Source organism: Clarias gariepinus, chromosome 26 (assembly GCF_024256425.1).
Source record: "Clarias gariepinus isolate MV-2021 ecotype Netherlands chromosome 26, CGAR_prim_01v2, whole genome shotgun sequence".
Classification (NCBI taxonomy): domain Eukaryota; kingdom Metazoa; phylum Chordata; class Actinopteri; order Siluriformes; family Clariidae; genus Clarias; species Clarias gariepinus.
This window is the reverse complement of record NC_071125.1, coordinates 6,888,221-6,901,914: the sequence shown is the minus strand read 5'-3', so window position 1 is coordinate 6,901,914 and position 13,694 is coordinate 6,888,221. Positions and strand designations below refer to the sequence as shown.

The 13,694-nt window shown below is 38.3% G+C and overlaps 1 protein-coding gene across 1 annotated transcript in view; it reads right to left on the bottom strand.

Moving 5' to 3' along the window:
• rnf144b (ring finger protein 144B) overlaps window positions 1–9,917 on the bottom strand; it is a 31,914-nt gene extending 21,997 nt beyond the window's left edge. Inside the window, exons 1-4 of the mRNA XM_053487910.1 lie at window positions 9,797–9,917; window positions 5,254–5,442; window positions 1,969–2,073; window positions 1,085–1,145 (exon numbers count right to left, since the gene is read on the bottom strand). Of these exons, the coding sequence (XP_053343885.1) occupies window positions 1,085–1,145; window positions 1,969–2,073; window positions 5,254–5,382 (295 nt within the window). The 5' untranslated portion in view covers window positions 5,383–5,442; window positions 9,797–9,917. The remainder of the gene's footprint in view (window positions 1–1,084; window positions 1,146–1,968; window positions 2,074–5,253; window positions 5,443–9,796) is intronic.
• Window positions 9,918–13,694: the final 3,777 nt, after the last annotated feature.

Below are 13,694 nucleotides of genomic sequence, written 5' to 3'. Positions count from 1 at the left end.
CAGCGACAACCTGGTGGAGCTGGGGTCCGAACCGCCAACCTTCTGATTAGTAACTCAGAATCTTAACACACTGAGCCACCACTGTGGGTTATACTGTATATTGGACGAGGTGCCAAACTGTATATATTTGAAAAAAATCTTTCAAGATTCTTTCAGCACTATTTTGCTGCCACATGATTGGCTGGGCTGACTGGTGGGTTTTGGTTTTAAACCACGCATTGATTTCCTGGTTGTTTATCTGGTTTTGATTCTGTGTCCCCTGTGTGCTAGCCCTCTCTCCTAGTTCATGTTGTGTGCTGATATCCTGACCTTTTCCTGGAACCTGACTTTAATACTGATTGATGCTTTTGTATGGATTGCCAAAGATAATGAAGCCCCGTTGACTTGCACTTGCATCCTCATATGTCTATGCAACACTATACACGTGTAGAGGTGTTCCTAATACAGTGACAGGTGGCATTTTACAATAATGGTTTTACCCAATTTTTTTTTTTTTTTTGGAAAAAGTACACATTTTTTTTAAAATTGTGCATACTATTTAAAGCAAAGAAACACTGTAAAAAGGTTTTATAAGACTTCATAGCATCAGAGTGTAAAGGTTGATGATGATATGATATGCTATAATAGTCCAAATGGAGCACCAGCTGGCTAAGTGTGGAAAGTTGGGAGCCTTGTGGGATTTTCTTATGTAAGATCCAACAGGTGGATGGATTCAAGGGCTCTGTTACATTAGCCTACTTAGCATGCGTCTGGTAGCTTAGCTTGTTGGCTTGATCCCTTTTCCTCCCCCGTACAAAACGCACACACTCAGCCACTGCCAAGTCAAGTTCTCTAGCAGGAAGGAGCAACTTCTGACCCTGAACAGAATTTATGTAAATACCGCAGGCATTGTGCAGATTCTAGGACCTGCTGTGCAATAAATAAGAGCCCGTCCCCACACACACTCACGCACACTTACACACACGCACACACACGCACACATACTGCAATAAATAAGAGCCCGTCCCCACACACACTCACGCACACTTACACACTCACGCACACTTACACACACACACACACACACAAACACACACGCACATACCTCTTTCAAATTTAAGCCGTTGGTAGAACTTGAGTTGATCACCAGAGGCAAAAGAGGCAATCTGTGTGCATAAGGAAATTAAGAAGATAAGTACACAGTAACTAAGCAGCAAAATTAGGTGGCTAAAAAACAGACTCTTAAGTTACACAAGACTTACTGAAAGAAAACATAATAAAAGCAGAATGAGATATCTAAAGCACACAGTGCAGATTTCATGAGAAGTGGTTAAACTGGGCCTTTAAATACCTCCTTACCCAATTTAGGAAAATATATTTATAATTTTTTAACTGGTGGGTTTTGGTTTTAAACCCACCAGAATTAATCATGATAATTATAATTATTGGAGTGCACCAACTACGAAGTTTCAGGTCATTTTTCAGATATTTAAATAATCTTTGTTCATATGTGTGTCGGTGACTTGCACCTTAAGGGTCCGGGTTCGATTCCCACCTCAGGGTGTGTGTGTATGGAGTTTGCATCTTCTCCTCGTGCTTGGTGGGTTTCCTCCAGGTTCTCTGGTTTTCTCCCACAGTCCAAAGACATGCAGATTACGCTAATTGACGTTCCCAAATTGATCATAGTGTGTGAATGTGTGTACTAATGTTGACCGAAGGTCCTACCACAATTGTAAAAAATGGGAATAAATACATTGAGAATAGCAATATCTTTAGTACTAGTAATAGTACTTCTTTCTAAATTATTTTTTAAAAACGGTCTAAAGGTTTCCTTCTAGCTAACGAGATTGGGATGAGGGTTTGTTTCATGTGTAGCGAAGCAGTAATTAGCTGTGTATTTACTTAACAGAAGTGCTCACTGCAGTGGGTGGTCCTCATAATGCTGTTAATACAAGCTTGTGTGTTTATGTTTGTGTGTATGTGTGATACCTCCGAATCCAGCAGAGCTCCAGGGCGCTTGCATGCCACGTCAGGGCAGGTGATGGGGGTGCCAGCGCCGTCCCTAATGGCCAACTGCACGTACTGACGTAAGCACTGTTAATCAGAACACAAAAGTCTCTCAGGCGACATCGTTCCGAATCGAGGTGCTAACGACCAGCTATGAATAAACCCAGCTCGGCTTCGCAGAACCAGTTTTTATCAAATTACCCTAACAAAGCATCCTAACGAGGTTGACACCTTCCAGTGTAAATGTACGCCGTAACCGGTTTGGAACGCTGGAATAGCAGGTTACAGGTTAGCAGGGTGTGTACTCTATAAGTAAAGAGTGAGAGTGTCGTGTCTTGTGTTCCTCTGTGTCGTGTCTTATGAATCGCTGTCATGCTCAAAACAAAAGCGCAGTTTTTGCATGAGCCATTCTGAACAGCTTTGTTTTTGGACCGCTATAATAAGGACCATTAGATTTAAGATTTTACCCTCACAAACCTTACAAATCAGAAATCCAGATTAGGCTAGATGGTGTTCCTAAATTCCTCGTAGTGTGTCAATGAGTACATTTACATTTACATTTAGGCATTTGGCAGATGCTCTTATCCATCAACCATTACTAACCGAGTACCATCATTCAAGCACTGTTGGGAAAGTGTTTTTTTGGAAGGAGGGTTAGGGGGATTAATCCAAGTACGAGTATGTGAGTGTGCCTGCGATGGATTTGCATCCTGTCCAGGGTGTACCCCGACTTGTGCCCTAAGTCTCCTCCGATAGGCTCCAAGTCGCCGTGACCATTTACACAGGATGAAGGGGTCTAGGCGACGAGATGAGACGAGACATTATGCATTTTCGGTGATGCCACATCTCTGCTTTTGGTTTCTGCTTATTAATCTCCACCATGTTTGTAAATCCGTAATCAGTCAATTCTTTCGTATATTTTTATGTTCATTTGTTCCCTAAGAGCTGTGCATTTTAATACCTGAACTTCAATGTACAGTATTAACACTGTTAATGTGAAATGTGCCTTCTCTGAATGGGACTTTAATAAAATCTCAAAATATTACCACACTCTACCTATGACTTCCATGTTAAAGTGATATCCGTAATAAGAAATTGTAAAATAAATGAATGAAGTAACACAGGAGAGCATAAGAAGTTTGACCCCATTTGTAAATCAAGTGACTTTACACAGGGTCACGACCCACACCGCATAAACCCTTGTTCTAATGAGATTCCATTTAGCTTAGTAGATGAGATCAGATGAGATGAGATGCTTTCTCTTTCTGCTCTTAACGAGTGAAAACGATCCGCACGACTTATTATATTCCACTTAAGGCCACTATTTTTGGCTTCCATTAATATGAATAAAACATAATGGACTAATAAAGAACTTATACGGACACTTAAACGTGTTGTCTGTGTGCTTTTCTTAATATATCACCTCCCCAACAGAGTTAGTCCGTGACCTAGTCAGGACATATTTATTGATAGATTTCAAAGCAGTTCTAGATAAGAGCATTTGCCAAATGTCATAAACGTAATACTGGTGAACTGACCAGACTGTCTGTCATGGTGACTACAGGGTATTAACTCACAAGTTCCCTGTTTATGTTACTTAGCTCATGGGGTTTTAGCTGACTGTCTAGATTTACGAACATTAGACTACTTTGGCAGCCGCTCTTACGCAAAGCAACTTACATTTATCTTATTATATACTGTACATCTGAGTAGATGACGGCTAAAGGCCTTGCTTAATGCTTTAACCACTGAGCTGGTCCTGACCAGAAATTATGAAAGAAAAGTGTGTCTTGAAACTCTTTGGGTGTGTTGTTATGGGAAAATAATCAGTGTTGAGTGAAATAAATGAATAACATTTTGTTATATGAATAACATATTGTTTAATGCTGTGTAGTAGTAATAGGAGTATTACTTTCATCATAACAAATATAAACAGTCAAACCCTTTCCATCTTGTTTTTAATAAGGTAAAATATATAATTCATTCTGTTTCTAAGAAATCAGGTGATAAGCATCTCCTCCATAGGAAAACTGTACCAGATGAACTTTTGTTACATTTACAAATGTCCCAGCCATAACATTAAAACCACTGCCACTGGGAAAGCTCTGGCCCCTCAGGGCGTGGTGTCTGGTACCAGGATCTTGGCAGAAGCTTTGCTATTGGTTACGTGTTAGGGGCCTCTTTGGATCTGACTTGTTTGTCTGGTGCATCCCATGAGTGCCTGATCAGGTTGGGATCTGGAGAGTTTGGATGCCTGGGGGTCTTTGCCTGCCGGGCCCCATGCGCAACAAGCTGTGGTGCACTGCGTATTCTGGTGCCCTTCTATTTTGGGCATTGGCTTTTCTGTGGGATTACACTGGACAGGCAGGCCTTTGGTCCCAAGTACATAAATGAGCCTTGGGTGCGCAGGATCCAGGCACAAGTTTGCTGGTGTATAACTGGTGATCAGTGTTGTTTATCTCACTTGTCAGCGGTTATAATGTTATGACCAGCGTTGGGGGACGTTTTTTTTTACATTACAAAATTACTGTCTTTAAAAAGTAATCAGTTACATGACAGCGTACTTTCTGATAAAAGTAACTAGTTTAAGTACTTTTCCATTGCAGAAAATGAAAACTCCTTTATGATTCCTCATGCATGTTGTTTTAGTCAAGACCTTTAGAATTATTCTACCATCATCATTCAGCGAAGTTTGGTGAAGTTATAGGGGGTTATAGGACGACTTTCTTACACACACACACACACACACACACACACACACACACACACACACACACACACACACACACACACACACACTAACGGATTGGGAATGGCTCATGGATTTGGCTCATGAATTACATTTTTGAAAATATAACTAAATACCTGAGTATCTGTGAGTTGTCTTGTCCCTAGAAGTATTTTTTAGCTACTGTTTCCTCAACAAAGAATTTAAACCTAAATGTCAAGAGCTTCATGTATATATATTGTACTTGACTGGGTGACTTTCATATTTAGTGTATAAAAAGCTATGTGGCCTTGGATACAAACATGTAGGGCTTTAATTGTGCATACAAGGCTTTAAATTGTTGTAACCTCAAATGCAACCCTGTATGTCGTTGGGTCACAACTTAACTCCGTATAAGCCAACAAAGGAGTTTCTCACTTTGGCGTTAAGTAAAAACAGGCTTTTCCCCCCCTGTGGCAAAATCATATCCATCTTTTTATCTATCCATCTTTTTATCTATCTATCTATCTATCTATCTATCTAACACATATTGTACTTACCTGGGTGCAAAAAATACAGTCACAGGAGTGCAACGTGCTCGTCTCTGGTGCAGGAAAGTCATTCAAGCATAGTTTGCAATAAACCATGGCATCTGCTGTCTGGATGTAGGAGTCTGAGACCTCAGCCATGCTGCTGCTGTAGTTCAGTCCCTTAAGATGAAAAATAATGTCACGATGTCCTCCATTTTCCTGAAGGACACAGAACAAAAGAAGGGAGCGAATGAGACCTGAAGAGCAGTGCTAGACAAACAGCAGCTGTACGTATTCGTATGTGTATGTTAAAACAATTTCTCTATAATGGCTTATGACAGCAATCGCTCGATCAGTTTAAGGACTAAAGTTGCCAGAAACCGTTTTTTGACCCAAGTGTTCATTAGTGAACAGTGGTTAACCTCATTAAAGGGCACTTTATAGAAAATAAAACACATTTCCTGTTCTACAATTGCACTTTAACCTGAGAAGACACACCTGTAGAAGCAATTTACCGGTTCTCTTTTGAGACTGGTTCTTCTCATGGCTTTTTCCCCAAGTTATATCAAACAGTTTTCTTTTGTTTTTTGCTAATGTCACCTCTGGCATTTGAGGCTTTTAAATTAATTTACAGATTTGTACCTTGTAGAAATGATGGTTGAGCTTAGTAAAATTTAAAAATCAATTAATAAATGAATAAAAATTCACCATAAGTGCCCTGCATACTCATTCGTACTTTACACATGATGATCGCTAGCATCATATTAGCAAATCTAAATCATGATATGGATTATGGATATGAATATCATATATATATATATATATGATATGGATATGAATCCAATATTTAATCACAAAAGCCTGTAATTTATTAATATCAATAATTCATTATTATAAGTAATGTACACATAATCAGATATTTAATAATAGATATTTCCACCTTAAATGCCGTTCGACTACCTTCATCGCCAGTACAACCAACCCCTCACTTCCCCCCTGAATAAACAGTATGATGCAGCAGCACCTCAGCCCTTTAGTCTATCCCGCCATCTCACCTTATCTGTACACTGCTCGAACGGATCAGCTTCCAAAACTTCAGCATTAATTCTAATTCCACTATCGACGCAACCGAGCACGTAAATGTGTGTGCCAGCACTCAGCATAACTGTGTGAATGAAAGAAGAAGCTGGTGCTCTTCTGTTTTTAGGAGCAGTGAAGTATAACCGTTATCCTATTAAACGTCATTGTAATTGCACTAAAGATGGAAAAGTACCTAAGCAATTTGGCTTGAATGCAATATTGGCTACAGCTGCTGAATAAGCTGGTGTCATATCTGATGTGGTGAAAACACAAGTTGTTGACCGACACATGATCCTAGAACAAAAGGTACTTTAATCATTCCTGAGGCGTTGTGCATCACATAAAAACAAAAAGTCAGCTCAGAATATCAGGTGTCAGGTTTGTGTCACCTAACAGACAGAGGCTGTGTGAGTGATTGTGCTGGAAATGATAAAAATGATCTTAGTGAATTTGCTGACAACATCGAACCAGTTAGACTTAAAAAAAAATAAGCACAGTAAAGTGATAAATGTATAAATTGTACAAACATAATTGTTTTTAAATTGGGGTAATCAAAAGGTTACAGCTGATAGTCTAAGTTTGTTGCTTTCATACAGTATGTATTAGTAATTATGATCCAAATGATTCAGTAAAATGTGTGCTAAGTGTTCGCCCAGGCCTGTGGACGTCTGGGATTTTAAGAGCTTAAACAGGGATTTAATGATGCCATTAAAGACTTCAGCTCCTTTGTTCCATCTGGCCACAGCTCCAGATTTCCTTCTTATCTAATGAGCTGCAATCAGGTGGTGTTGTTGCAGAAACAAATATCTGTAGCACACTGCGGGCCAGATTCCCCTCATGACCGTCATATGGCTGCTTTTGCCACCAAAAACATGGGTGATTTCTAGGAAAGAAAGTGAGCGCCAGACAACATGCTGTGTGCACAGAAAGGACATTGGGCAAAAACATTGTGTATCCGGAACACAGACTTGCACATCTACTACAAAAGAGGAACAGCCGAAACTTGACCTCTTACAGGATGAGGTTGGTCAAGTGCAGGAAGTTAAACCATTACTTGTAAAAATTTGCAAAAATGAAGAACTGGAAGTCACTTGATGCAAGTCACACTTCAAGTGAAGAAAGATGGAGAAAACTCCACCCTGAAACACATCGAACACGTTTACATCATAATACGAGAGTTATGCTTCGTGCTAATTTGTTCAATGGTGCTGTTTTGTAAGCAAGAGATCCAAGAGATTGATGTTCTCCTTTATTTTCTGTCACGACTTATGACTTCCATGAGCAGGACTAGTTCGTCCAGCGCCCTCATGAATGCTTGATTGGATTAAGATCTGAAGAGTTTGGAAGCCAGATCAACAATAGAACTTTTTGCCTCTTTGCTAAGCCCCATACACGGCAGGCTGTGATGCACTGGGGGTTCTAATACCAGCCAGCATTTATTTTTTCAGCCATTTGTGCTACATCGGCTTTTCTGTGCGACAGACTGGCCTTTTGCCCCCACAGGCAGAGATGAGACTTGGGTGCCCATGATTCTGTCACCAGTTTACTTGTATATAATTGATAATCAGTGTTATTCAATTCACCTGGAGATGGTGTTAGTGTTGAAGTATATTGGTGTAAATAAAGAAAGTTTGAACTAAAAATGTTTAGAGGTGAGTCTGCGTGTTGACTGTAACTAAATAAATGCTGTGTACTGTATGTAGGACAGGTTTATCCGGTGGTGTTTGAGCTAAGCTACATCGTTGTTTATTGTCTGCAAGCCATGCCATTTAAACCCATATATAGGAGTAATAATACAATATAATAGAATAATGTAATGCCGCAAAAAAACGGAATATTTTCAAGGATTTTTATGTAATTTAACATTCAAACCCACTTATCTTAGGTTTGCCATCCAGTGCAGCAATAAAATAATAAAATGCAAACTGGTTACAATAGTACTAGCAAAGTTTGCATCCGTGTTTTTATGTAAACACGTCACCACGCACAAATGTTTGCTAACTCACCACTGATGATGACTTTAGGTCTATTTACTGAAGCTGTGGTGAGAGTGTAGTGGTTAAATCAACAAAATACAGTAGGCTGTGAGCATTAAAGGTCTTTAATGGTTCAATTAAGCAGAAACCTAAGAAGTGTTATGGAGAGTTGACCTTTTCTTATGATCAAGCATCTTTGCCAGATAAGAAAAATAGGACATTACCCATGAAAAAAGGTTAAGGGTTTTTTTTTTAATACAAAAGTGTAGTTAGTTAAATTGTGTCTCATTTAAGACAGAAACAACTTTTTAAAAATAGAATAATTAACAACCAGTGTGTTGAATAATCCCAGTGCATTGTATATATAGGTCACGTTGGACTCACATATGGATTAAAAGTGTTAAATGAACACTAGGGATCTTTTTGCGCAAAAAAGGACACTAAATTGCACATTTCCTTTTTACTAGGGTGTTTCCCTTAAGCGTGCATGTTTGTGCCTGGAATGTTTTTCAAGAAATATGCATGTAGTGTAGCTTTAAAAGCTTTATTCTAAAAAAAAAAGATAGTGCAATTGTGTCCTTATTAAATGAGCAGTACAGTCAGGTCTCTAGGTGAAAGACAGATATCAAACATACAATAGATGTACCCTTGAGGGCACCATCCTAGCAACAAGATACAGTTTAGTGCTATTTATTTATGAGTGTAGATAGGGCTCTTCTAATGTCTACATCTCAGTGCAACCTCATGGAAACGCAACAATAAAAATAGTGACTTTTTGGTTTTCAAATCTGATTCTAAAAATGTTCTTTTTAGAATCTGAAAAATGAGAGTGCAGATTTACCTTAAAAGTAGCCTTTTCTCATCTAAAGTTTAAGATAAAACATTGCTGAAATATATTTTTCTTGTTGATAGTGTGTTACCATCAAGTGCATCTTTATGACTTTTTTTGTTTTTCATCTAAATAATAAATGCACTTTTTTAAATAATAGATACAGCACAAACAAAACATAGAGAAGACTTACTCCTGAGGGTACCACACCAGCAACAAGGAAAAGTACACTTAAGTATCCTGTTATTCCAGAGTGTAAAAGGTGTCATTACAGTTTAAGTATATAATAAAGACTAGCCCTATAAATGCGTTTAATCAGGGAGATAAGCATTAACACGACTCCTGTGGATTAATAGCAGTGCATGAGAATATTTATTCTGGGCTCCAGGCAGTAAGTGGAGCGCGCGCGCATGTCGGTCCACACGCGCGCAGTCTCGCGCGTGAAACGTTGATTATTACGTAAGACACCGCAGTCCGAACACGACGACCCGAAACTGCTTTGATGATTTTTAAAAACAGAAAAGATCACACACATGGAGAATACGCTCGTGCGGAAGACGGATCCGAACCGCCGCAGTGATTTCCAGTCCAGCACGCGCTCGCTCGCTCGCAAATACACACGCGCATGCATATACATGTATACGCATATCATACTAGGTGAAATATCAGGTTAGTCCCGTGTACTCACCTCGGTGTGCAGCAGTGATCCAGTCTGTCCTGTCCTGTCCTGTCCTGTCGTCTCCTCCGCTCTGCTCCGATGCTGGAAGGTGCGCTGCGTCTTCACGAATCTGCTCGCGCACACCACTTCCGGCTTCTCCTCCTCCCCCGTGCAGATGAAACAGCACGATTATTATTCATCTAGTGCAACAACCCACTGAGATCTGGCCTGCAAATCATGACTGCAAAATAAATAAATAAATAAATAAAATAATTTAACAATAATTTAATAAGTATATGAGGTTTACAAAACAAACAAACAAAAAAAAACATTATAGTTTAGTGGAAATTCAATGAACTCATTATATTCCCTAATGAGTAAAAATGAAAAGTCTGCTTCTTCAGTGTTTTTAGATGTTTCTGTTGTATACTGAAGTATAATTGCAAGCATTTCATAAGTTTCGAAGTCTTTTATTTATAGTTACATTAATTTAATGCAAATAATTTTTTTTGCATTGTTGACCCTTCTTTTTCAAAACCTTTTGTTTGTCCATCCGCCTCTTGAGTATTGACTGCAAGTTCTAAAAGGGATTATGGGCTAGGAAGTTTCCTGGCCCAAAATTTCACCGTTTGGTTCCCCGTGCCACTTAGTTATGCATTGTTCATCACCAAACTGTTCTTGGATGGATGGAAGAAGTTGCACTTGGATGATGTTTTGTGCCATTCTTCATTCATGTCTGTGTTCTCAGACAAAATTGTGAGTAAGCTCACTTCCTTGGCAGAGAAGCAACCCCTAATCTCAATTTATGTTATGCTATGATTGTTTAATTATAGTTTCCATGTATTTACAAAAAAATTAATATGATGTCCTGTATAATTTTTTTCCTGTTTTACTGGCACCACTAATACTACTAATAATAATATAACCGACAAATAATAAATATAGTTAAGCAACAATAAGCGGGCCCAAGCACCCTTTGCCATCACCACGCGGGCCCCAGAAAGACAGCAGACACAGTGGGCACATGCATTTAAAGGGGACATACCAATACCATTATGACATCATTTGAGAAAAGTGGGGAATTTTATATTTAGACCAAAAATTCCCAGATGCTGGAAAAAAAAGCATCACACTATCACTAAATATGATGTCACTCAATATAATGGCACACAATATGTTATTAACCACTCATGAGCATAAGTTATTACTGCTGACCCGTTTGAGATATCAAAAATCCCTCTACAATTTTGCATCCTCAATGTTTTAAGATTATATAATGTAGGCCTTGTTAAGTGGCAATCATAAATTTCCTAGGAGGAGTATATCAAATTCCTTCAGGTATGTTTTGGCAAATGACACAAAATAACTGACTTCCTGTTGAGTTTAGCCCATTACATAAAATGTGAAAGTTGTTTAGTTCAATGAGCTCTAAATGGGTACCAGGTTTCACATGCAAGTGCGTATGCAAAATGCAGCAACATCTCGTGCGAGGGCCCTGAGCCACGCCCGGGGCCCAGACTTTCAGGCATCCTAATGGCAGCAAATTCCAAACTGTCTGCCGATTATCCAAAAAAAAAAAAAAAAAAGTTGGAAAAAAAATCTTAAGGAAGACAATAGAGCCTAAGCTCTATGACTAGGGCTGATGTCATAGTACGTGGGCCCTAAAAAGGTGGGGGGAAAATCCCTAGGAAAACAATAGGGCTCTTCACGCACTATGATGACATAAGGCTGATGTCATGGTGCTTGGACCCCAAGAACACTACTATTACTGCCATTATTGCTTACTATTAATAATAATGATAACACCACTACGCGTACGCACACACATGACAGTATGCTGACACACAGAGAGAGAGAATGGATCTTTAACTACTCTAAGAAAACTTTCTTTTGCACACACGTGTTAAATTAAACAGTACACGTGCTCTGTACAGACACAAAATAAAATATGTTTTACGTGCACACACATGGTCACAGTGTTATAGTAAATAGTACAGTTTTATTATTATTATTATAGATTATTATTTATTATTATATGTTTTGCATAAACGTTTTGCATGAGTGTATCAGGTCTTACAGCATTACTATGGGTTTTTAATACATATATTAAAAACCTACTATACTACTATACTGTAGTCAGTAACTGAATTCACAACTAAAAACTGCTGCATGCTAAGGACATGCTCGTTTCAGCAGCAGATGGCAGTATTAATCTGGACCTCAACTGCAAACTGTCGAGATGACTGAATTGAACACTGAAAAGCTGGGTGTAACACATTTTAAGTATTTTACTATTAATATTTAAAAACTTGACACACAGAAATATCTAATTAATTCATATAAGAGCTAATTAAACTCTGAGGTTAGTAGCTGAAGGAGTTACCCAAAAACTTTAGCATTTTATTAATTTGATGTATTTTTACTTATTTCATCTAGCAGTGCAAATCCATGAATCCTGTCCAGGGCACATACACCAATTAGCCTAATCTGCATATCTTTGGACTGTGGAGGAAACCGGAGTACCCGGAGGAAACCCGCCAAGCACCGGAAGAACATTTCTCCATGCATACAGTCCCGAGGATGGGAATCGAACCCGGATCCTGGAGGTGCAGGGTGACAGTGCTAACCACTAAGCCACATGCTGCCCATGATTATAGGTATTTAAATTAAACACTGGTGTTTATCTATTTATTCAGCAATCGAAATATTCTCAGATATACCAGAATGCAGAGCTTGGACAAACTATTTTCTTGCATCTTGAGAAACACCAGACTACCACATAGTATCTTTGCACTATTGTTGAGGGGCATGCATCTAAACCAGTCTGTTTAACATTTATCTGCAGACAGGGTTAGACTCTTATCCACTGTATTAAAACACGAAATTTAAAAATAATTGTTTTCTTCAATTTATAGTATAGAAAAAGATTTAGGGCACCCCATTTTTTTTGTTAAGTGTTAATATTATTAATCTTATTAATACAACATTATAATCAAAACTGAGAGGGCTGATGTCAGTGTTGCTTTTGTTATTATAATTATTATTATTATTATTATTGAGAAATCGTCATCATCATAGTATTACAATTTAGGAAATCCATCATCTTTAATATATATTAAAACGGATTAATTGCAAAATGAAGTACAGCAGAGACACAAAAGCAATAGATGTGTGTGAGGAGCGAGACAGAGAGAGAGAGAGAGGTAGAAAGAGAGGTAGAGAGAGAGAGAGACCCCTTAAGGGCCTAAATGACCTTGAATGATTACAGTTGATATCCGTTTTCCTGCTCTGATATTAGGTCAGGTCCCTGGCTGCAGATGTTTCATTTTGAAAAGCTATTTATAACATTATCAAAGGAAAGATGAATAAAAATGTTCTGTACAACATTCAGAGTACAGTTGAAACTGCAATGCTCTGTCAGACTCAATGTTACTGTATATTCAAGAGTGTTGAGGTTCAGTAAGTTGTACAGATTCATCATGATCTGCACTCCTCAAAGCATCATGACACAAAAATGTTTAATAATGTCAAGATTTTAGAGCAAGCTTTATTCACAGCTTCTCAATTAGGGTAACTTAGCTGTTATGTTCATGGGACATGTACAGTGCTGTGTAAAATCTTAAGCAACCCCTCATTTCTTCATTTTTAATTAAATTAAATCATAAAGAGATTAAAAAAAAGGTTAGAATGGAAATGTTTTATGGTAACAGGCTGCAAAGTGCATAAAGATGCCATTTAAAATTAATTGTAACAACCTTAGCAGTCTGATTAAGTTTCTCACTGGTTCATGCCTTACGTTAGATGCGTTTTATGCTTGAATTATTCATAGATCACTGTGTGGCTTAGCAGAATTAGTGCTCTGAAATCTGTAACTATTTAAAATATATATATATATATTTAAAAAAGGGTGTGTGTGTATCCTGAGAAA